Genomic DNA, 23,891 nt, shown 5'->3' with positions numbered 1-23,891 from the left:
CTACTATAATACTGCTCCTTATGTACAAGAATATAACTACTATAAAACTGCCCTATATGTACAAGAATATAACTACTATAATACTGCTCCTATGTACAAGAATATAACTACTATAATACTACCTCCTATGTACAAGAATATAACTACTATAATACTGCTCCTTATGTACAAGAATATAACTACTATAATACTGCTCTTATGTACAAGAATATAACTACTATAATACTACTCCTATGTACAAGAATATAACTACTATAACACTGCTCCTATGTACAAGAATATAACTACTATAATACTACTCCTATGTACAAGAATATAACTACTATAATACTACTCCTATGTACATGAATATAACTACTATAATACTGCTCCTATGTACAAGAATATAACTACTATAATACTGCTCCTATGTACAAGAATATAACTACTATAATACTGCCCTATGTACAAGAATATAACTACTATAATACTGCCCCCCTATGTACAATAATATAACTACTATAATACTGCTCCTATGTACAAGAATATAACTACTATAATACTACCTCCTATGTACAAGAATATAACTACTATAATACTGCCCCTATGTACATGAATATAACTACTATAATACTGCTACTATGTACAAGAATATAACTACTATAATACTGCTCCTATGTACAAGAATATAACTACTATAATACTGCTCCTATGTACAAGAATATAACTACTATAATACTGCTCCTATGTACAAGACTATAACTACTATAATACTACTCCTATGTAGAAGAATATAACTACTATAATACTGCCCCCTATGTACAAGAATATAACTACTATAATACTACTCCTATGTACAAGAATATAACTACCATAATACTGCCCCTATGTACAAGAATATTACTGCTATAATACTACCTCCTATATACAAGAATATAAGTACTATTGCCATCACAGCAATGTAGGACAGTAAAGAATATGATTTCTATAGTAGTCCCTGCCTTTAAGCTCAGCTCCCCCCTTTATTCAGAATAGTTTTCGATGGCTCTATATATGGTGCCGTCTGCTATGCGGGATGATGTATACATCCATCTGCTGGCACCGTCCTCTGCTGTATAAGTTTAGTCGTCACCTGGCGGGGTAGCATGGAGAATGCGTGCACTGATGCTTTGCCTTTCGCCTGCTGGTGGCTGCAGGGCTGTGTGCCCCCATTGGCTGTCTGCATTTCACGCTGCCCAGGATCACACAAAACCCTGATTGTCGCTCAGTAGTGCAGTGATTGGAGAGACGGCGAGATTCATTCACAGAGAGAGAGCGCAGGACCAGAGGCGGCAGCGTCCTCACAAGGTATTTACTGCTAGACTGTACTGGAGAGGGTCGGGGTCTTCTAGTTATTGGATTTTTGGGGTTTTATAATCGTCGCTTAGCAAAGAATTTGGGAATGTAGCAGAGCTGAATTTGTCATTGAAGTCTACAGATGCCTGATGATAACTCTTAAGAGTGAACGTCATACTGTTACCTGCAGTCCCATGTAAATGTACAAATAACACATTCCAATATCCCTATGACCTGTGTGTAACTCAGCTCTGCTACATAAAGCTAGGAAAGTTGCAATGTATCCACAGTCTGGGTCTATAGACGACATCGGCAAGAAGTTCCTGAGCTTAGATAAGAGTTGTCCATAGAGATGGAACCTATAGCCTTCACACCGTACTCACTGGGAATCTAGAAGCTGAGATATGGGGCGCTGTTTGGGGTCTTTACACGTCAGAGCTGATGGTCACTGGTGCTCAATGGGAATGTCCAGTACTGCGCAGTAAAATAGATTTTAGGATATCACAGGTGACCCCCAGCCCTCCTGCAGACTGAGTAGACCGGCTTAGATCCGTTGTACATAGATCCTTCCCACCAGATGTTCCGCTATTGAAGTCGCAGCATTCAGGATTTGCATATTCACCACATTAGAAACCTGATGAATTCAGCAGATTGATCTAAAGCGTAATAGACAATGAAGACATCATAAAGCTCCTCACAGCCACAAAAGCTTTCTTTAAAGAAACGTCCACATAAAAATGTTATAGAAGGATCAGAATGTCCAGACAAAGAGGAGAAGGATTGTAAATGGTTTCTGTGACATATTTTACAGATTTCCCTTTGGAAAAGCAGAGTGAAGAGAAGTTATATTGGTAGTGCGGAAAGTTGTGTTCTCAGTATAGTAGTCACAGCCCCTCCCACCTTTGCTAAATTGGCTACAACACAGCTTGAAAAACAGACAAACTGCAACAATGTTGCAGTTCTGTATGAATCAGTTAACCCCTTGCTTCTCAGTTCCATCTGACTAAAGTGGTATATACTGTAGGATATGGTTTATACAAGTCTACAGGAGACAAGAAGCAGACTCTTGTATACTCCAGACCGAGGCATGGTCAATCTATATACCCCTCAGTAGTGGATAATGACGTCTATGAGGTCACATGAGGCTTTTCAGACAGACCTGCCCACTGTCACAAACTCTTGTGACAAATGCTTTCAGTTTTTGGAAACCTATGCATGATATTAGTTACAATGTGCAGTACTGCTGCATGACCAGCAGATGTCACTGCTGCTATTTAATAGTGGAGAAGCCTCTACATTGCACAGACAGTCACAACTATGGTAAGTATATGACATTTGTATCCAGCTTAAGAGGGGGTGTAGACCAGAACGTGCCCAGATATGGGCGTACAATGTCTTCTAAAATAATTTCTAATGCCATGAATAACACAGACAACAAAAACGATGTTGCCCTTTAAGAGCAAAACATTCAGTAAGGGATCTAAATCTAGAAATAAATCACAAAAAGTACAATTTCACAGAAAGGCAATTAGAAAAAGAGGGATGGGCCTCATACTGATTTGGCTATGATCGATGTTACCTAAATTTAAAGGAGACCTCTTATTAAAGGGATTTTCTGGGACTAAAATATTGACTTCTATCTTGTAGGGCTCCAGAAAGATGGCTGACGTGGACAACTGGGCCCATTTGGGCCTGTGCATCTATAATGACTCCAATTTGACAACTACTGGAGCGCCATCTGCAGGTAATTCATGATCATTGATTGGTAATTGTTTTGTTTTTGGTATATTGCCTGATTAAAGGGGTCTTCTGCCTATTACACTGCGACCCCCACAGATTTTGAGACGACATCACAAGCCTTTGCTCTTGGTGATACAGCGTTCTCCTCTACTTCACTTCACACAGTCATAGCGATGCATGATGCAATTCTTTCTCTCTGCTGCCACCACTAGGGGGAGCTCAGTGCATTGATTTAGGTCAATAATAAATCAGTCTTGAGCTCCCCCTAGTGGTGGCTTCAGGTAAAAAGAATTTTAGCATATCATTTTAAGTCCATGCAGAGGATTTGGTGCTTTGTATCAGAATAAATTGGAGCTCCAGCTGCTATAAAAATTAATTGGAGCAGGATTACGGTAAAGCGAGGCCTAATGATGGCGGCACTTTAAGGGTCTGTTTATCTCGCAGTATATTCGCCCCAGGCATTGTCAGCTCTCTCGCCTGTTCTGCGTTTTCTATCTCGCAGAGATTAAAGACCCTTGATCAGGAGTGAGCACCCACAAGATGCTGGTATCCAATTTTCCCCAGAAGATACCGCCTCTATATCCCTTCATTAAATCTCCCAGAAATGCATCGCAGAGCGGTATAAAAGTCTCTAATTATCTGCAAATGTCTCCAAACTGGAAGCCGTCCAGATACTAACCAGTCACTCGTGGGTTAAGAGACAGATGTCTATTAGCGTTCTCAGCGGGCAGGCTTTCATTGAAGAGATTGAGTACATATACAACGATACTCCGGGTGGGGCTGCAGTGCTGTGCGGGGGAGGGGAGCGACAACCGGTCTATATATTTAGCACTTAGATCTGCAGTTGTCGCAGGTTCATCCCCAGCCCCTTCTTAAGCCATGACAAGTGGTAATAAATGGCTGGACATTGAAGTTCAATGTACTAAAACATATAAAGAACTTAAAAACACGGCTGCAATTTTCTAAAACAGCGCCACCCTTGTCCGCAGGTTGTGTATGGTATTGCAGCTTAGTCCTATTCACTTAAAAGGGTTCTCCGGGAAGTGTTCAAACACTTTCCCTGTAGTTTTATTAGGAACAAACCTCGGGTTTCCAGGCATGAGCCCGTGACAAGAGCAGTATCATGACTAATAGGGATCTCTCAGTAGCGCAGAGTATTTCAGGACAGGACTGTGTTGATTTTATGAAGGGAAGTGTCTAGTTCCTTATTTTGGGACAAGATTGTGGTGCTTTTATGAAGGGCAGTAACCGGTTCCTTCAAGTGATTACAGGCTGATTAGGAGCAGAGTCTTGAGAAATAGCAGCACAGAGTATTTCAGCAGAGGACTGTTTTTATCTTGTAAAGGGCTTGTCATAACGAAGGGCAGTGTGATGAGAAACAGGGATGGGCAACAGCACAGAGTATTTCAGGAGTGTGCTGATCTTGTATAGGGCAGTGACTGGTGAGGATGATTTTGCATATGACAATAGGGTTTTCAGCAGCACAGAGTATTTCAGAGGAGGATTGTGTTAATCTTGTATCTAGCACTGTCCTTTGAGGATGGAGTTGCCTGTGACAAAGACAGTGTGATAAGAAATAAAGTTATGCAGCAGCACAGAGAGTTTCAGAAAAGTAGTGTGTTGATTTTGTAGGAGACAGTGACCTTTGAGGGTGGGATGACCTGTGACAATAGGGTTATACAGCAGCACAGAGTATTTCAGAAAAGGAGTTTGTTGATTTTGTAGGAGACAGTGTCGTTTGAGGATCGGGTGACCTTTGAGAAAGACAGTTCATGAGAACCAGGATCATGCTGCAGCACAGAGTATTTCAGAAAAGAGGAGTGTGTTGACTTTGGAGGAGACAGTGACCTGTGAGAATGGAATTGCCTGTGACAAGGACAATTGATAAGAAATAGGGTCACGCAGCAGCGCAGAGTATTTCAGGGGAGCAGTGTGTTGATTTTGGAGGAGGCAGTGACCTGTGAGGACGGGCTTTTCTGTCCTGTCCTACTAATGTGAGCTGATTTCATGCAGAGAACTTGTATATGAAATGACATTTACGCCCCCAATGTGTTTTTGTTGTGAAAGCTCGGGTAATCTTGTGACTTAATCGACCAGAATGCCCCGTATGTCTTAGATGAGTCACCAGCTCCTTAATCCCTTGGCGGTGACAGCTCGCTATACGTCTGCGGCAGACATAACAATACAGGCGGCGCTCCATAAGGACGTGTCCCTATTAAACAGCCCGCTGCCGCCAATACATTAAGTGGCGGAGGCAATTTTTATGAGAATCTCTTTGATTAGAAGTCGCGGCCCTTCTCCTTCAAAGATCGTTCCGTCCATTACAAAGTCTATAGCGGTGGGGGAGGGGTGGCGAAATTCATTTAATTGGCACTTGATGATGTAGGAAACGGAAGGATCTCGGATTAACCCCTTCACCCCTGGTCTGCTAATAGTGAAATAAACAGAATAGATGACGGTACAAAAACATCCAGAGGGCTGCAGAACATCTCACCTTCACAGCCGGACATGCTATATAGTGTGGCTCTATCCCGCCAGGGCCAAGCCCGGACCATCGCGCCAGGGACAAACCCGGGCCCTCCTCCTGTCCAGGCTGTTTCCCACAACTCATTGCCATAACAATGTCAATGTGAATACCGTCATATAGTGCTCACATGATACCAACATACAGTGACCAATATGTAACGTCACCTAATAGCACTGCTATACAATGTCTAAGTGACACTGCTGAACAATCTCAAGATTTCTTGTAGTTACTGCAGGTCATCCGATTTAGCAGCTGACCCCCTTCCCCCCCACTGTATGTAAAATTCGGATGCTCACACCCCGCCATGAGCATGGACAACCTACCCATAAACTGAATGTACCCGCCGAATTCAGGTGGAGTTTCACAACCCCTTTTTGGGTCCAATCTGACCAAATTTGTAGGGAATATCACCAAAAATTAGGGACAGTCCTGGCAAATGCAGAGCAGATGTTACCTATGGCTTCATGAATAAAATGCCATCTACAGTAAGGACTGACACGGTGGTAGAGAAGAAGAGGAGAAGGGGAGTAGTCAGCAGTGTACAAAGCCTGATAAAGACGCACATTTTTGCATCTCTTTTACGTCACCATTTTCCTGAAAGTCCCGTCACTTTGTCATGTCCCAAAAAGGTGAAGACTGCGTGTTAATAACTTATTCCTAGGCTGAGATATGAGAACTTGATGTTACAGGCCCGAAGCCTGAGGCTGCACTAGTGTCCCTTCACTTTCAGGTGAGGTCATGGAGACCTTGTATGGCTCCATCTCATCATCTACATATATACAGGCACAACGGCCGCTATACAGGAGTGAGAGGATATAGATATTGATGTAGATGGTGACCCCCCTTCCCCTACACCTTTAGGCGCATAATGAGGCCTATTCCGAATCTTGAAATGGGGCCCCATCACTTCTATGTAGAATTTCGGGCCTACATGAAAGAATTGGTGAAGGATAAGCTGGCGGCCATTTTGTGTCACAGGCCGGTCGACCAAATGACAAAAACCATAAACCAGGCTCATTTGCATATAGTTTGGGGAAGGGTCTGAGAGTAAAATTCTACCATTAACCCTTGCCGGTAGGGTGATAGTATTTCTGTATCGTCATTTCTGGGAACCGCAATGCAGAGGTGGCTGCCATGGCAACCATCCATTTTTAGGACACTTGAAGGTCCCGGTGGCCTGACTTCTGAGGTTTACAGCCGTGGTAGGAAGCCCCTTTAAGTGGAATACAAAGGGCCTAAGACAGTCGATAACTCCGCATGAGCCCTCCTCCACCACCGACGGGCCTGAATTTATGGATTATCATAGAATTAATTCCTAGTAAACTCCTTGGACACAGATTAAAGTGTCTCATCCCACATCACAAGTAATTCCATACACACGCCACAATCATATTACACGCACTGTACTCCGCTTTATACCGCGCCAGCCGATAATACGTCCTGCTCATACACCAGGCTCAGCCGCCATTATCTCCTCCAGGATTAGCCACAGTTTAATGAATACGGAGGTATAAAGCAAGAAGCATTGAACTGAGTATATTCCTGTATATAGTGATATGGACCATGCCGGTATAACCTGGGTATATACTGTGTATAATTATATATGTACAGCTAGTATCCTATCCTACTATCCTATCCTACTTTTGTGGGTTTGGATGTTTGTTCCTCAATCACGCAAAAACGGCTGAACGGATTTGCATGAAATTTGCCACATACATAGATAGGAACCCGATTATAACATAGGCTACTTTTTATCCCGGTAAATGACATCACTACACGACCGCAGTGAAGGAATGTAGGTTCACACAACACTAAAGGACCTGTGATGACATCATCACAGGTCCTTGAGCCATTCTAATATGGGATCATGCTAGGCAGTGGGCGGAGCTACACACTATTTTGTGGGCGGAGCTATATAGGATGAAGCTGCACAATGTGAAAGCCGAAGAAAATGGAGTCTCATGGAAGATCAGGAGACTACAGAACATGCAGGCTGTGTGTGGGCAAGAGGAGTATATCAGGTGTAGAGTTTCAGTGAGTACGACGGGGAATGTGTTGTTGTGCCTCTGATGGGGGAGAACTTTGGCACATTCCAGCAACATCCATTCAGCCCTTTGTAACACAGAAGCTGCTCAGAGAGTCACATAACAAAACCCTTGTAATCACAATTGCCCGATGTAGCAGAGCTTACGCGGTGCTGTAGCAAAGCTAGGTAGGCTCTCCATATGCAAACATGTGCATACAGCTGGGTATCCTACACATATGCAGTGATGTAGCAGAGCCAAGACGCGGGAGAAGGCTGATAGAACTTTTGCACATTTCAGCAACATCCATTCAGCCCTTTGTAACACAGAAGCTGCTCAGACAGTCACATAACCAAACCCCTGTAATAACAATTGCCCGATGTAGCAGAGTTTAGGCAGCGCTGTAGCACACCTCTATAGGCTCTCCATATGCAAACATGTACATACAGCTGGGTATCCTATACATATGCAGCAATGTAGCAGAGCCGAGACGTGGGAGCAGGCTGATCGAAATGTGGCAAATTTCTACAACATCCGTTCAGCCGTTTCCAACACAGAAGCTGCTCACACACTGACATAAGAACACCCCTATAATCCAAATGTCCAGATGTAGCAGAGCTTACACAGCACTGTAGAACAGCTAAATACGCTCTCTATATGCAGAGATGTACATACAACGGAGTATGCTGCGATGTAGCAGAGCGGAGACGCGGGAGCAGGAGGATCATCCACAACAGCAACTGGCTAAATATAAGAAGCTCAGCGCCAACACCAACCCGCAGATAAAAGTCGCGGGCAGATGCTAGTAAGTTATACAGTATATCTCCTGTATATAGTGATATGGGCCATGCTGGTATAACCTGGGTATATCCTGTATACAATGATATATGTACAGCTGGTATAAGTTATACATCTTCCTGTATATAGTGATATGGACCATGCTGAGACGTGTAGTCAGTATATACGGCACATATATATATATATATCTGTATACACAGCTGCCGGATCAAATTTTAACAGTATAAGAGGCCGGCACAGAGAAGATAACTTTACAATTTTGACACCAACTCAGTTGCTATGACAACCGCTAGGGAACGTGCCTGCATGCAGAGCCTTTCTTAGTGCGGACAGAGGAGAACATGAGTCTCTGCTTCACCAGGTGCGGCACAACCCGCTATGGAAATACAGCAAATTATATCGCAGCACAAAATAGGAGAATCAGGGTGGGGGCTGGGAGCCATGGCTCATTATAAGGGGTAGGGGGTAGATTTTACATAATAATATATTACAGTAGGACCCAAAGTTGTTCATCAGTCAGATGGTATATAGGCTGTTAGATGACGCCATCTGATACTGATGACCTTCCATAACAATTAGACTGTACAAATTAAGCCTGCACAGCTACTTGGTTAACTCTGATCCAGGTTGTTCCTGAGCTCCAACCTTGCGCCACCTATCCTGACCTACTGCCTACTCTCTGACTCTGCATGATCTCTGCCAGCCCTGACCTCAGCCCATACCCAAGCATTCTCTGGGTTGTCTAGGTGAGACATAAAACTTACTATTAGCTGCAGCACCAGGTCTGTGTCTCAACTTCTTTCTCACTTGGCTCCTGGATCACCCCTATCTATAGACTGCTGTAATCTTCAATGAGCTGCCAGTTCATCTAGGGAGACCAAGATAGATTTTTTTTAAAGATTTTAGAATGAGTGATGAGTTTAGGAAAAGAGCCTGGTATGTGGAGAAAGAAGCATTTTTCTCTGATGAGATACATTTCCGAATATCTTAGATATTCATTTTGCTATCAAAATATGCAAAGTTTTTTTTAGCTGTCATCATCCCTGGTCATAGTTTTGGGTGAACTGACCGACATCCCAGTCATATACAGTGCCTACAAGTAGTATTCAACCCCCTGCAGATTTAGCAGGTTTGATAAGATGCAAATAAGTTAGAGCCTTCAAACTTCAAACAAGAGCAGGATTTATTAGCAGATGCATAAATCTTACAAACCAAAAAGTTATGTTGCTCAGTTAAATTTTAATAAATTTTAAACATAAAAGTGTGGGTCAATTATTATTCAACCCCTAGGTTTAATATTTTGTGGAATAACCCTTGTTTGCAATTACAGCTAATAATCGTCTTTTATAAGACCTGATCAGGCCAGCACAGGTCTTGGGAGTTATCTTGGCCCACTCCTCCATGCAGATCTTCTCCAAGTTATCTAGGTTCTTTGGGTGTCTCATGTGGACTTTAATCTTGAGCTCCTTCCACAAGTTTTCAATTGGGTTAATTGGGTCAGGAGACTGACTAGGCCACTGCAACACCTTGATTTTTTCCCTCTTGAACCAGGCCTTGGTTTTCTTGGCTGTGTGCTTTGGGTCGTTGTCTTGTTGGAAGATGAAATGACGACCCATCTTAAGATCCTTGATGGAGGAGCGGAGGTTCTTGGCCAAAATCTCCAGGTAGGCCGTGCTAGCCATCTTCCCATGGATGCGGACCAGATGGCCAGGCCCCTTGGCTGAGAAGCAGCCCCACAGCATGATGCTGCCACCACCATGCTTGACTGTAGGGATGGTATTCTTGGGGTCATATGCAGTGCCATCCAGTCTCCAAACGCCGTGTGTGTGGTTGGCACCAAAGATCTCGATCTTGGTCTCATCAGACCAGAGAACCTTGAACCAGTCTGTCTCAGAGTCCTCCAAGTGATCATGAGCAAACTGTAGACGAGCCTTGACATGACGCTTTGAAAGTAAAGGTACCTTACGGGCTCGTCTGGAACGGAGACCATTGCGGTGGAGTACGTTACTTATGGTATTGACTGAAACCAATGTCCCCACTGCCATGAGATCTTCCCGGAGCTCCTTCCTTGTTGTCCTTGGGTTAGCCTTGACTCTTCGGACAAGCCTGGCCTCGGCACGGGAGGAAACTTTCAAAGGCTGTCCAGGCCGTGGAAGGCTAACAGTAGTTCCATAAGCCTTCCACTTCCAGATGATGCTCCCAACAGTGGAGACAGGTAGGCCCAACTCCTTGGAAAGGGTTTTGTACCCCTTGCCAGCCTTGTGACCCTCCACGATCTTGTCTCTGATGGTCTTGGAATGCTCCTTTGTCTTTCCCATGTTGACCATGTATGAGTGCTGTTCACAAGTTTGGGGAGGGTCTTAAATAGTCAGAAAAGGCTGGAAAAAGAGATAATTAATCCAAACATGTGAAGCTCATTGTTCTTTGTGCCTGAACTACTTCTTAATACTTTAGGGGAACCAAACAGAATTCTGGTGGTTTGAGGGGTTGAATAATAAATGACCCTCTGAATAAACTTTTCACAATTTAAAAAAAAAACCATTCCGAATGTGTAAACCTGCTAAATCTGCAGGGGGTTGAATACTACTTGTAGGCACTGTAGATATACAATTGCACCTTCATAGGGAATATCTGCACCTATGCAGACGCCCTGGATCTTCCCATCCTTCCTACCTGTCTGCATTTGTGGCTTGGCCATACTTATCTGGGTGTCATCCATGCCATATTCACTGGCCCGTAGACTGCAGGCGTTAATATCAGCTCAAGTCAACCCAAATTTCATCTGCACCTGATCGAGCGACTTCCTATGAAATTCTATTAAATTCTAGTTGTGCGCCATTCCTAATGTGTATGTGTAATGAGATAACATCTCCGCCATATCTTATCCCTTATTTGCTGTAAGGCTTGGGAAACCTTCAGGTGTTATTGAAGAGGATTTTGCACTTTTCTTTATCTTGAAAAGGTCAATAAACATAATCTAAGAACTGCGAGATTTATAAGATATCCTCCCCATAGAGAAATACTCAGAAATACAAGAATCTCCTCCTGGTTGTAGTCAAGTATCATAATAGCATAATATTAGTTATATTCTTGTACATAGGAGCAGTATTATAGTAGTTATATTCTTGTACATAGGAGGTAGTATTATAGTAGTTATATTCTTGTACATAGGAGCAGTATTATAGTAGTTATATACTTGTACATAGGAGCAGTATTATAGTAGTTATATTCTTGTACATAGGAGCAGTATTATAGTAGTTATATACTTGTACATAGGGGGCAGTATTATAGTAGTTATATTCTTGTACATAGGAGTAGTATTATAGTAGTTATATTCTTGTACATAGGGGCAGTATTATAGTAGTTATATTCTTGTACATAGGAGCAGTATTATAGTAGTTATATTCTTGTACATAGGAGCAGTATTATAGTAGTTATATTCTTGTACATAGAAGTAGTATTATAGTAGTTATAGTCTTGTACATAGGAGTAGTATTATAGTAGTTATATTCTTGTACATAGGGGGCAGTATTATAGTAGTTATATTCTTGTACGTAGGAGCAGTATTATAGTAGTTATATTCTTGTACATAGGAGCAGTATTATAGTAGTTATATTCTTGTACGTAGGAGCAGTATTATAGTAGTTATATTCTTGTACGTAGGAGCAGTATTATAGTAGTTATATTCTTGTACGTAGGAGGTAGTATTATAGTAGTTATATTCTTGTACGTAGGAGCAGTATTATAGTAGTTATATTCTTGTACATAGGAGCAGTATTATAGTAGTTATATTCTTGTACATAGGAGGTAGTATTATAGTAGTTATATTCTTGTACATAGGAGCAGTATTATAGTAGTTATATACTTGTACATAGGAGCAGTATTATAGTAGTTATATTCTTGTACATAGGAGCAGTATTATAGTAGTTATATACTTGTACATAGGGGGCAGTATTATAGTAGTTATATTCTTGTACATAGGAGTAGTATTATAGTAGTTATATTCTTGTACATAGGGGCAGTATTATAGTAGTTATATTCTTGTACATAGGAGCAGTATTATAGTAGTTATATTCTTGTACATAGGAGCAGTATTATAGTAGTTATATTCTTGTACATAGAAGTAGTATTATAGTAGTTATAGTCTTGTACATAGGAGCAGTATTATAGTAGTTATATTCTTGTACATAGGGGGCATTATTATAGTAGTTATATTCTTGTACGTAGGAGCAGTATTATAGTAGTTATATTCTTGTACATAGGAGCAGTATTATAGTAGTTATATTCTTGTACGTAGGAGCAGTATTATAGTAGTTATATTCTTGTACGTAGGAGCAGTATTATAGTAGTTATATTCTTGTACATAGGAGCAGTATTATAGTAGTTACATTCTTGTACGTAGGAGCAGTATTATAGTAGTTATATTCTTGTACGTAGGAGCAGTATTATAGTAGTTATATTCTTGTACATAGGAGCAGTATTATAGTAGTTATATTCTTGCACATAGGGGGCAGTATTATAGTAGTTATATTCTTGTACATAGGAGCAGTATTATAGTAGAGATATTCTTGTACATAGGAGTCGTATTATAGTAGTTATATTCTTGTACATAGGAGCAGTATTATAGTAGTTATATTCTTGTACATAGGAGCAGTATTATAGTAGTTATATTCTTGTACATAGGAGCAGTATTATAGTAGTTATATTCTTGTACATAGGAGCAGTATTATAGTAGTTATATTCTTGTACGTAGGAGCAGTATTATAGTAGTTATATTCTTGTACATAGGAGCAGTATTATAGTAGTTATATTCTTGTACATAGGAGCAGTATTATAGTAGTTATATTCTTGTACATAGGGGCAGTATTATAGTAGTTATATTCTTGTACATAGGGGCAGTATTATAGTAGTTATATTCTTGTACATAGGGGGCAGTATTATAGTAGTTATATTCTTGTACATAGGAGGTAGTATTATAGTAGTTATATTCTTGTACATAGGGGGCAGTATTATAGTAGTTATATTCTTTTTCTCTGTATGTCGATGGATTATTACTCCAGTTCGTTCTTGCGGACATATTGACTGTTTATATCACTTGTTAAATTCTAGATGTAAATGTCACAGTTATAGAGAGTTTGATGCGGGGAGAGACTTCTCATAATACAGACATAGTTATTAAGGTTTCTGGGAATCCCCATAGTCTTGTTATGCAGTTTATATTACCGGATGTATTGATTTGATATTAGTGATCCTGTACTTTCTGCTATTATGTGGTACTAGATCTGCTCCACCCTATCACTATAGAACCAGCCATACTGATCAGACTTGAATAGGGTCTGGGACAAGCCCGAAACATCACCTATTACTATGTAGATGGGCTGATACTATTATATCATACCTAGAATTACATCATTAATAAGCTATAAATGTTAATAAACACTGCAGGAATTAGCATCTACATCACTGTGAGCCATAGTCGCATATTGGACATTCCCGGACATGAAATGGTTAACCCCCTAAAATTCCCGCTGCGGGCTCGGATGTTTTTATGAATGCGAGTTCATTTCTCAATTTCTTGTAACCATGGGAACTATAAAACGCCTTTATGATATGGGTTAAAAAGTCTTTTGCCTTTTCTGTCAGTTGTGTCAACTCAATATTTCACCTCATAAAATTTCATCTAAAAAAACAACTTTCCAATCATTTGGACAATGTTGATTTTGTAATATTAAAGCTCAGGGCAAATACATGGCGGCTTGTGGGCAGAAAAAGAAATATCTGCGAAATATTATCCTTTCCAGAATCCTCTATACTAAGAACAGACCCTTAAGTAGCAGACGGAGGAATGTGGTAAGACAAGAGGGGCAACTGCTAAGGGCCGCCACCTAGTGGACACTGGCTAAGTGCCCTGGGTGCAACAAAGTGTGAACTTACTGAGAACTCGCAGGTCCATATCTGTAGATATCTACTGCCAAAACGTTCCTAGCATTGGTTTATGGAATGGCTTGTTGACTACCTTCCTACTGGCGGACATATTGGTTGTCACACAGCTTTCCTAGAAACAGAAGACAAAGAAGGAGACGACTGAAAAGGGGAAATTCTCTTAAATTTCAGAGAGAGATTTTCTTGCTCACTCCTCCTGTCTACCCATAAGAGCTGATATAATATAAGAAGCCGGCTCATAAGATTGTATGTGTAGATAAATATCGATCCCCCGGACAGGGATCAATGTGTCTGAGACGCAGGTAATTCTTTGTGTGAATGAAGAAGAATTAAGGTCAGGTCTGTTACCAAACACAAATAGATGACACAATTATGTTCCGATTAAGACATTACAGGGGACAATAAGTGGAGAAGTGGAGCCCCCTATAGTCAACATTGAGAATAACCGCTCAGATACATGCCCAATAGAGGAGTCTGTAGGGTAGATAAGTGGTGCAGTCACTGTGTACGTACATTACATTACTTATCCTGTATTATACTCCAGAGCTGCGCTCACTATTCTGCTGGTACAGTCACTGTGTACATACATTACATTACTTATCCTGTACTGATCCTGAGTTACATCCTGTATTATACTCCAGAGCTGCGCTTCACTATTCTGCTGGTACAGTCACTGTGTACATACATTACATTACTTATCCTGTATTATACTCCAGAGCTGCATTCGCTATTCTGCTGGTACAGTCACTGTGTACATACATTACATTACTTATCCTGTATTATACTCCAGAACTGCACTTCACTATTCTTCTGGTGCAGTCACTGTGTACATACATTACATTACTTATCCTGTATTATACTCCAGAGCTGCACTCACTATTCTGCTGGTACAGTCACTGTGTACATACATTACATTACTTATCCTGTGTTACATCCTGTATTATACTCCAGAGCTGCGCTTCACTATTCTGCTGGTACAGTCACTGTGTACATACATTACATTACTTATCCTGTATTATACTCCAGAGCTGCATTCGCTATTCTGCTGGTACAGTCACTGTGTACATACATTACATTACTTATCCTGTATTATACTCCAGAGCTGCACTCACTATTCTGCGGGTGCAGTCACTGTGTACATACATTACATTACTTATCCTGTATTATACTCCAGAGCTGCGCTCACTATTCTGCTGGTACAGTCACTGTGTACATACATTACATTACTTATCCTGTATTATACTCCAGAGCTGCGCTCACTATTCTGCTGGTACAGTCACTGTGTACATACATTACATTACTTATCCTGTATTATACTCCAGAGCTGCACTCACTATTCTGCTGGTACAGTCACAGTGTACATACATTACATTACTTATCCTGTATTATACTCCAGAGCTGCACTCACTATTCTGCTGGTACAGTCACTGTGTACATACATTACATTACTTATCCTGTATTATACTCCAGAGCTGCACTCACTATTCTGCGGGTGCAGTCACTGTGTACATACATTACATTACTTATCCTGTATTATACTCCAGAGCTGCGCTCACTATTCTGCTGGTACAGTCACTGTGTACATACATTACATTACTTATCCTGTATTATACTCCAGAGCTGCGCTCACTATTCTGCTGGTTCAGTCACTGTGTACATACATTACATTACTTATCCTGTATTATACTCCAGAGCTGCGCTCACTATTCTGCTGGTACAGTCACTGTGTACATACATTACTTATCCTGTACTGATCCTGAGTTACATCCTGTATTAAACTACAGAGCTACGCTCACTATTTATATGAACTAGTCTTTTCAAGCAGAATGTGGGGTAGACAGAAGGGTCACTTGGACTCACCCAGTGTCTGTATGTAGGAGTCAGATATTTCCAGGTATATAATGAAATCCAGTTATTCCCAGTAAAGATTAGACTGTCTCATTACACAACATTGCTCTCCATTCATTGTATTATATCCCGTCCCTGGTGCAAACACATAGCTGCACAGACGGCACAGATGTGAACGTCTTCTCGTGATGCGTGACCTTTAATAATATTTATTGAATGGAGGTTCCCACTAGATACAGCACATTATCCAGGAGCGCTGGGCCCCGGCACATACAGCTGTCTTTGTGTAATATCCGAACATCAACAAGAATATAATTAGGCAATTTACAGTAAAATATTGTAAGTGAAGTTGTCTGTATGCCTGCAGAATGTAAAGTGTCCTGCTACCTACAGCAGAGGCAGGCGGAGTGCCAGCTGGACCGGTAAGCATGGGCAAGCAGTGTGTGGGATCACGTGAGTAGATCCCAGGGTAGCATGCATAAAACTGCTGTGGAGTCCAAAAACTAAGGAGCCCATGTCCTGTCAGTTCTAAAAGGCAGCTCGTAAGAGCAGATAAGGTTAGAGAAAGTACAACCTATAAACCTACCGAGTAGTTCCAAAGGAAGGCAAAGAACCCCCCAATGTGGTGGCCACCAACTGTCCGGGGATCAACATTATCCCAGTATTGTGACATCACTGTGTGTATTATCCTGTACTGTGACATCACTGTATTATCTCTGTACTGTGACATCACTGTGTGTATTATCTCTGTACTATGACATCACTGTGTGTATTATCTCTGTACTGTGACATCACTGTGTGTATTATCTCTGTACTGTGACATCACTGTGTGTATTATCTCTGTACTGTGACATCACTGTGTGTATTATCTCTGTACTGTGACATCACTGTGTGTATTATCTCTGTACTGTGACATCACTGTGTGTATTATCCCGGTACTGTGACATCCCTGTGTGTATTATCCCTGCACTGTGACATCACTGTGTGTATTATCCCTGTACTGTGACATCACCGTGTTTATTATCCCTGTACTGTGACATCACTGTGTGTATTATCTCTGTACTGTGACATCACTGTGTGTATTATCTCTGTACTGTGACATCACTGTGTGTATTATCCCTGCACTGTGACATCACTGTGTGTATTATCCTGTACTGTGACATCACTGTGTATTATCCTGTACTGTGACATCACTGTGTGTATTATCTCTGTACTGTGACATCACTGTGTGTATTATCTCTGTACTGTGACATCACTGTGTGTATTATCCCTGCACTGTGACATCACTGTGTGAATTAGAGGTATGTAGAGGCAGGAACTTTCCCAATAAGAACCTTTATGTGTGGGATCAAACATTGTGGATGACGGATCTTATGCTGATACTGATATTTTCTGTTGTTCTCTCTCCAGTGTTCAGTAGAAGACAGGACCACGACAGCATCGTCCTTCCAGTCATCTTTGGGATCATATGCTTGGTGGGCACCATCGGGAACTGCATCGTCATCTACACCATAACCAAAAAGCCAAAGGGAAACCACAACATCGCCGACATCTTCATTGTCAGCCTGTCAGTGACCGATCTCCTCTTCTTACTTGGGATGCCCTTTTTGATCCACCAGTTACTGGGCAATGGAGTCTGGCATTTTGGGGCCACCATGTGTACAATCATTACCGCTTTGGATGCCAATAGCCAATTTGCCAGCACTTATATCCTCACTGCCATGTCAGTTGACCGCTACCTTGCCACGGTTCACCCCATCCGCTCTTCGTACGTGAGGACAACTTGTGCGGCCGCCATGGTCATCCTGCTGTTGTGTCTGTGTTCTCTGATTACCATCATCCCGGTCTTCATGTACACTCAACTCATCGAGCTTCCAGATGGCAATGCTGGCTGTGGCATCATCCTGCCCAACTTGTCCATCGATATTTATTGGTACACGCTCTATCAGTTCTTCTTGGCTTTCGTCATCCCTCTGCTCATCATCTGTGTGGTCTACATCAAGATCCAAAAGCATATCTCGTGTGTGGTGGTTCCTCTACCGCAAAGGAATTTCCGAGTCCGGTCGAAGAAGATCACGAGAACATCAGTGACGATCTGTTCGGCCTTCTTTATATGTTGGGCGCCATATTATATCCTACAGCTGGTGCACCTGAAGGTGGAACATCCAACCGTCATATTTCTGTACGCTTACAATGTCGCCATCAGCCTTGGCTACGCGAACAGCTGCATCAACCCCTTCATTTACATCGTCTTAAGTGACACCTTCAAGAGGCATCTGATTAAGGCGGTGTGCCCAGGGCAGCAGCAGAGGCGGTGTGAGCGGCACGCCACCAGTGAGGTCAGCCCTTCCGTCAGGATATGCTCTGTCCCAACCCAAGAGACCTCCTTGAGCATGATGTATTCCAACAACATAGACAATTACATTTCTCTGTCGGTTTCTGTGCCATGAACGAACTTAGGTGTCGAGAGACACTCCGACACTTAGAGGACAACTGCTCCCATGGTGGAAAGGAAACTGAAGGATCTGCATTTCCCGTTTCTCGAGAGCCAAGACAATGCTGCTATAGTCGGTTCCTGATTTTCTGCCCGTACTTGTCCTGTCTGAGGTTAGCTTAGGAGCATGTACGGAAATCCAGAACAAACCCACTGAGAGTTGATGCCCACCGTTACAATTTTTAGATCTAAAATTGTGTGATGATAAATTCCATAACTGAGCCACCACTAGGGGGAGCTAAATGTATATTGATTTGTGAAGCTAGTATTTAACTAGATATACACAATATCACAATCATGGCAAGTGATGGAAACAGTTTAGCTCCGAGCCCTCTACTGCTATGGGCCCGACACCGGTTATAGAGCTGGAAAGCCCACCAGTAGCAGATAATGACTGTCTATACAGTAGCTGCTGTGGGGCATCCAGCTCTAGTGGCCGCAGTGTATGCACACAGTACTATAGACTGGCCTCAGCATATAAAGAGATGACATATTGCCAAGGTCTGACCTCTGGGAACCTCAACAATGAGATCCCCAAAGGCCAGATCTTCACTAACCATAAAGTGACAGTATATCCTAGTGATACGCCAACAGTTTTTAAGATAGGGGAATACCCTTTAAGTGTCTTCATTGTCAGGAGGGAGGGGGCCTGAGTCGTTTTCGGAGTCACCTTTGATAGATGCTCTACTGTCCTGTTATTTTGTCTCATGTTCTATAGATATGACATGACATTATATACAGTATGACTACGGTCATAATGATACACTATGACCAATGGGCGTGGCCAGATTTTAGTCTCCTAGCCCCCCCTGTCACACAGTTAGCCCCCACGTCCATGTTTCCCTCTCTCTGGAGTAGGTCACAGAATGTACATGTCATGTCCTGTGGTTTGTATCCCCGGCTGCAGCCGCTCCAGCGCACGATCTGAATGTCAACCGTGCGCGCCATTTATATATTGCGTCAATATGAAGTTTTTTGCAATTATATTGCAGTTTCCACCGACCTTGTGGCATCTGTAAATAGTCGCCGCGGGTGTCGCACCGTAACGCTGCCATCCCTTTGTCTTCTTTTCTTTTTTTTATACGCCACATTGTAACACTGCGGAAACAAAAGACGAGGGAAGCGTGGGAGGAAGCGGCGAGCTTTTATTGTACGACTTTTTTTGTCTTTAGAAATAATAATTGTATGATCTGTGAAACTCTGCTGCATATTTTTTACGGAAATAAAAAAAACATGATGAATTGTACGCGGAGAAGAATCGGAAATTTATTGTATGGTAAATGGCGGAGGCGGCGTGTGTTTTCCTACTACACCGGGGTCGCTGGGTTTAGAGGAGATGAAGAAGTGGCACGTATACCTGCTTTGCTTGTGTGTCAGTCTTTACTGTAGCACTGGTATTTTATTCATGAACCAGGAAGCTCAGGATGAACAAAGCAGCAAATCCTCATCTATGGTTTTTCATAAGCAATACCGAACACATCAATTTAGTTTTTCTATCTAGGTTAGAACGAATTATACTTTGTTTACGTCGAATGTCAAGGTAATTATAGTCCTGAAGCTCCTGATCCTGGTATATAGACGACATGTCATACAGCGCCACTTCTGTCTCTGTAATTACCCGGCGCTTTTATAGGTTTGCTTTGTATTTTGATGCATAAAAGCCCCTGAACCGTAAGCGTATAAATTGTCCAGCTCCATAGCGTGCAGCAATATACACAGCGACGTAAGGGATGAGTCACGTATTTTGTACTATATCACATGCCAGGCGCAGCAAAATGTCCTGACATACACAATAGGGCGAGCTGGGTGTAGGACGAAGCAGCTGCAGAGACACTTGTTGCTTAAAGGAGCTGCAGGGACGATCAGGGGAGAGGGGTCCTTCGCCAATAATGGAGACCTGCTGCAGATTTGGGGATTCTACATGTTCACTCATGAACAAACCACTCTAAATTTTGGGAATCACAGGGTCCATTGAAGTTCATGGACACCCTACATGATGTCATCTTTAGTTTTCCAAGAGTATATTAGTGATCAGTCATCTGGTTAAAGAGAATACTGTATTCAAGCAATTGCCTCTCTCCGTACCAAGCACAGCGCCATGCCTTGTATAGTGGCTGTGCTTGGTATTACAGCTCAGCCCCATTCAGTTGAATGGGACTGAGCTGCAAACAGGTCATGTGATGACTAAACATGACATCACCGGCCTGCAAAGTGGAAGTGGCGCTCACCAGATCTATTGAGGTCCCAGGAGTCGGACTCCACCGATGAGATATGGATGACCTATCCTAAAGACAGGTCATCCATATTTAACTCTCCATAGACTCCTTTCAATCCATGTACAACGTCAACTTTTACGTTTCAATTTCTCACCAGATCTCTGCTTGCTGTCAGCGACTACAAATGGGTTTGCGACAATTGTATCCAGTCTAAGAGATCCTCTGTGTGATAACAGCCTGAACTCCGCACAACTGCGCCGACACACAGTAACAAAGCAGCAGGACAGGATGGAGATTTATGCTGCTGCGATGTTGAGGATTGTACAGACTGGCACTAGCAATACCCCAGGCCCAGAGTTATAGATGTGTTTTATAAAGTCGCAGCGCCTACTTACGTCCCGCGGGTGGCTGGCGTCTTCTAGCTCAATACCTCGAGGCATATGCAGAAAGTTAATGAAGTTACTCCGCAGTTTTCTACATTTCCTCTGCCCAGTCAATCCATCTTCCACATGGCGTCTTGCCACCCTCCCTGCTCTTGGTGACCTTCCTTCTGTGCCATAAGCCGAGGATTGAAATCTGCAGATCTGACATTATTAGCATCTCTGTACGGAGCGGCGGTGACATTTATTATAGTGACGGCGTAATCTGATTCTGAAAGGGTTACGGGGAGACTGACAGCGCAAACTGTCACCGGGTGCCGACTGGCAGAGCGCCCTGTACCTGCCAATAACAATTACTGCAATCTGCACCAACACGATCATTCCCTCTTATGTCAGTGAGGCGACTATGGAGCGATACGCGATACCAATACTGGGGGTCGTCTAGTAACCGCCCCATGGCAGGAAAATGGCGTAATGGTTAGAACGGTATTCATGAACACAAACTGCCAATGTTAGTTTTTCCTATAGTGGTCGTGGCTAGTCGCAACATATTATAATCCAACATATATTGTCATTGAGCCACCATATAGGTTCATCATACCACAATAATGCCGCCATGTATTCTCATTGACCCTATTGTAGTCTCAAAATGCCCTGCTAGTGCTGTGATATCGCCATATAATGCCACCATCATAATTTTACAACATAGAATCAGCTATGCTGACAAAAAGCCTCTAATCTCATCGATGGTATCATAATACCGCCATATAACAAGGAACCGTCATGTAACCTAAGGGTGCCTTTATAATTCCATATAATGCAACCATATAGTTTAATTATGTGACAATTTACCCACAAAATGCTACTATATAACCCTGAATATGCTTTCATAAAACCCCTGATCTCAGCTATAGTATCATAATGCCGCCATAGGACAAAGAACCAGCATGTAAACTCAAGGACACTTAAAATACCATATAATGTCGCCATATAGCTTTGTTAGGTAACAATTTACCCTCATAATGCTGCCATAGAGCCTGTAATCTTATCTATCACATCATAATGTCGCCATATAACAAAAACCATTATGTAACCTAAGGGTGCCCTTATAATGTCCTGATATAGCCACACAATACTACCATATAGCTGCATTATGTAATCATTTACTCTCATAATGACACAATATAGCTCATTATTTGCCCTTAAATTGGCTCCAACTTCATTTACAGAATCGTAGTACTACGATATAACGCCAAAATGTCACGTATATCCTAATAAAACTACCTTATAGCACCACAAAATCAATGTATAACCTCATAGAGTTACCTTATAGTGCCACAATGTCAATGTATATCCTCTTAGAGCCGCCTTATAGCGCCACAATGTCACCATATATCCTCATTGAGTTACCTTATAGCGCTACAATGTCACTCTATATCCTCATAGAGCTACCTTATAGCGCCACAATGTCAATGTATATCCTCTTAGAGCCGCCTTATAGCGTCACAATGTCACCATATATCCTCAAAGAGTTGCCTTATAGCACCACAAAATCAATGTATAACCTCTTAGAGCCACCGTGTAGCGCTATAATGTCATCATATGTCCTCATAGAATTACTTTATAGCACCCCAATGTCACCATATATCCTCAGTTACCTTATAGCGCCACAATGTCACCATATATCCTCATAGAGTTACCTTATAGCACCACAATGTCACTGTATATCCTCACAGAGCTACCGAGTAGTGCCATGTTTCCGTACAGCCATGTCATGTCATTATCATGCTCCATATCTGCCCTATCCATCTTAATGCGTTTCTCATCTTTCCTGACGTTTTACAACAAAAACAAAAAAGTTTGTAAAACAAAAAAACTTCTGATCTTGCAGAAATCAGTCATTAAATATTCCGTCTTTCAGGCTGTATCCACAGATTATTTACCGCTATTGTTCCAGCACAATACTTCTCTGCATCCGCCGTCATGTTCTCTATGAATTGGAATAATTGCGAGAGATGCTTTATGTGCGGCGGGACAATGGTGGGGATTACCAGAGGGCCCTCAGCTGAGAGTGGAGGTGCTCGGCCCCATCTCCTGAGACAGGCCCTTGAGGAATCAAAGTGTCGGCTGCTCTTACAGGGGGCTCAACTTTTAACCCCTTCATGGCCACTGGGCTTTCGATTTTCTAGATGAGGAGTTTTCGGAGCTGTCCAAGTGCTGAACCCTGGAAAGAGGGAAATCCTCATGTATCACCTAAAGATCAAGGCGGACAAATGGGTGTTGACTGTTTTCTACGAAACAATCAGCAGCCTGGGGTCGGCTGAGCAATAACCGCAAGGTCTGTGGCCATAATGACAGCAGACAGGATGGAGCAGTCTGTAGCTGATAAACCAGTTATTACTAAGAACGGGGGTACTTTTGGTCCATCAGAGGCTTCCGTAGGGTAAAGACATAGCTATTTTTAGTTTGAGGAGATATAGTCACTCCATAGGGAGAGACCACCATATAGGTGTCTGGAGTCGTATTAAGCCATGAGCGCTCCACTGCAAAGGAACATGGGAAGAATATGCAAATCTGACTTCCATGATGTAATTAGGATGCCAGTGC

General features: G+C 42.2%; 2 protein-coding genes across 2 annotated transcripts in view; both read left to right on the top strand.

Moving 5' to 3' along the window:
* Window positions 1–23,891, top strand: part of LLGL1 (LLGL scribble cell polarity complex component 1) — a 409,866-nt gene that overhangs the window by 302,828 nt on the left and 83,147 nt on the right. The window lies entirely within an intron of this gene.
* LOC142217037 (melanin-concentrating hormone receptor 1-like) lies at window positions 1,274–18,661 on the top strand. Its single transcript, XM_075285200.1, has 3 exons — window positions 1,274–1,326; window positions 2,962–3,058; window positions 17,605–18,661. The coding sequence occupies exons 2-3, from the start codon at window positions 2,974–2,976 to the stop codon at window positions 18,642–18,644; spliced, it is 1,125 nt and encodes a 374-aa protein (XP_075141301.1). The 5' UTR covers window positions 1,274–1,326; window positions 2,962–2,973; the 3' UTR covers window positions 18,645–18,661.

Source organism: Leptodactylus fuscus, chromosome 8 (genome assembly GCF_031893055.1).
Source record: "Leptodactylus fuscus isolate aLepFus1 chromosome 8, aLepFus1.hap2, whole genome shotgun sequence".
NCBI classification, from domain to species: Eukaryota; Metazoa; Chordata; class Amphibia; order Anura; family Leptodactylidae; genus Leptodactylus; species Leptodactylus fuscus.
The sequence above is the reverse complement of the archived record's forward strand: the minus strand, read 5'-3'. Positions and strand labels throughout refer to the sequence as shown.

Coding starts and splice junctions, on each gene's coding strand:
- LOC142217037 (XM_075285200.1), top strand. CDS start 2,974: ATGGCTGACGTGGACAACTGGGCCCATTTGGGCCTGTGCATCTATAAT. Junction 3,059..17,604: donor TACTGGAGCGCCATCTGCAG/GTAATTCATGAT, acceptor TTCTCTCTCCAG/TGTTCAGTAGAAGACAGGAC.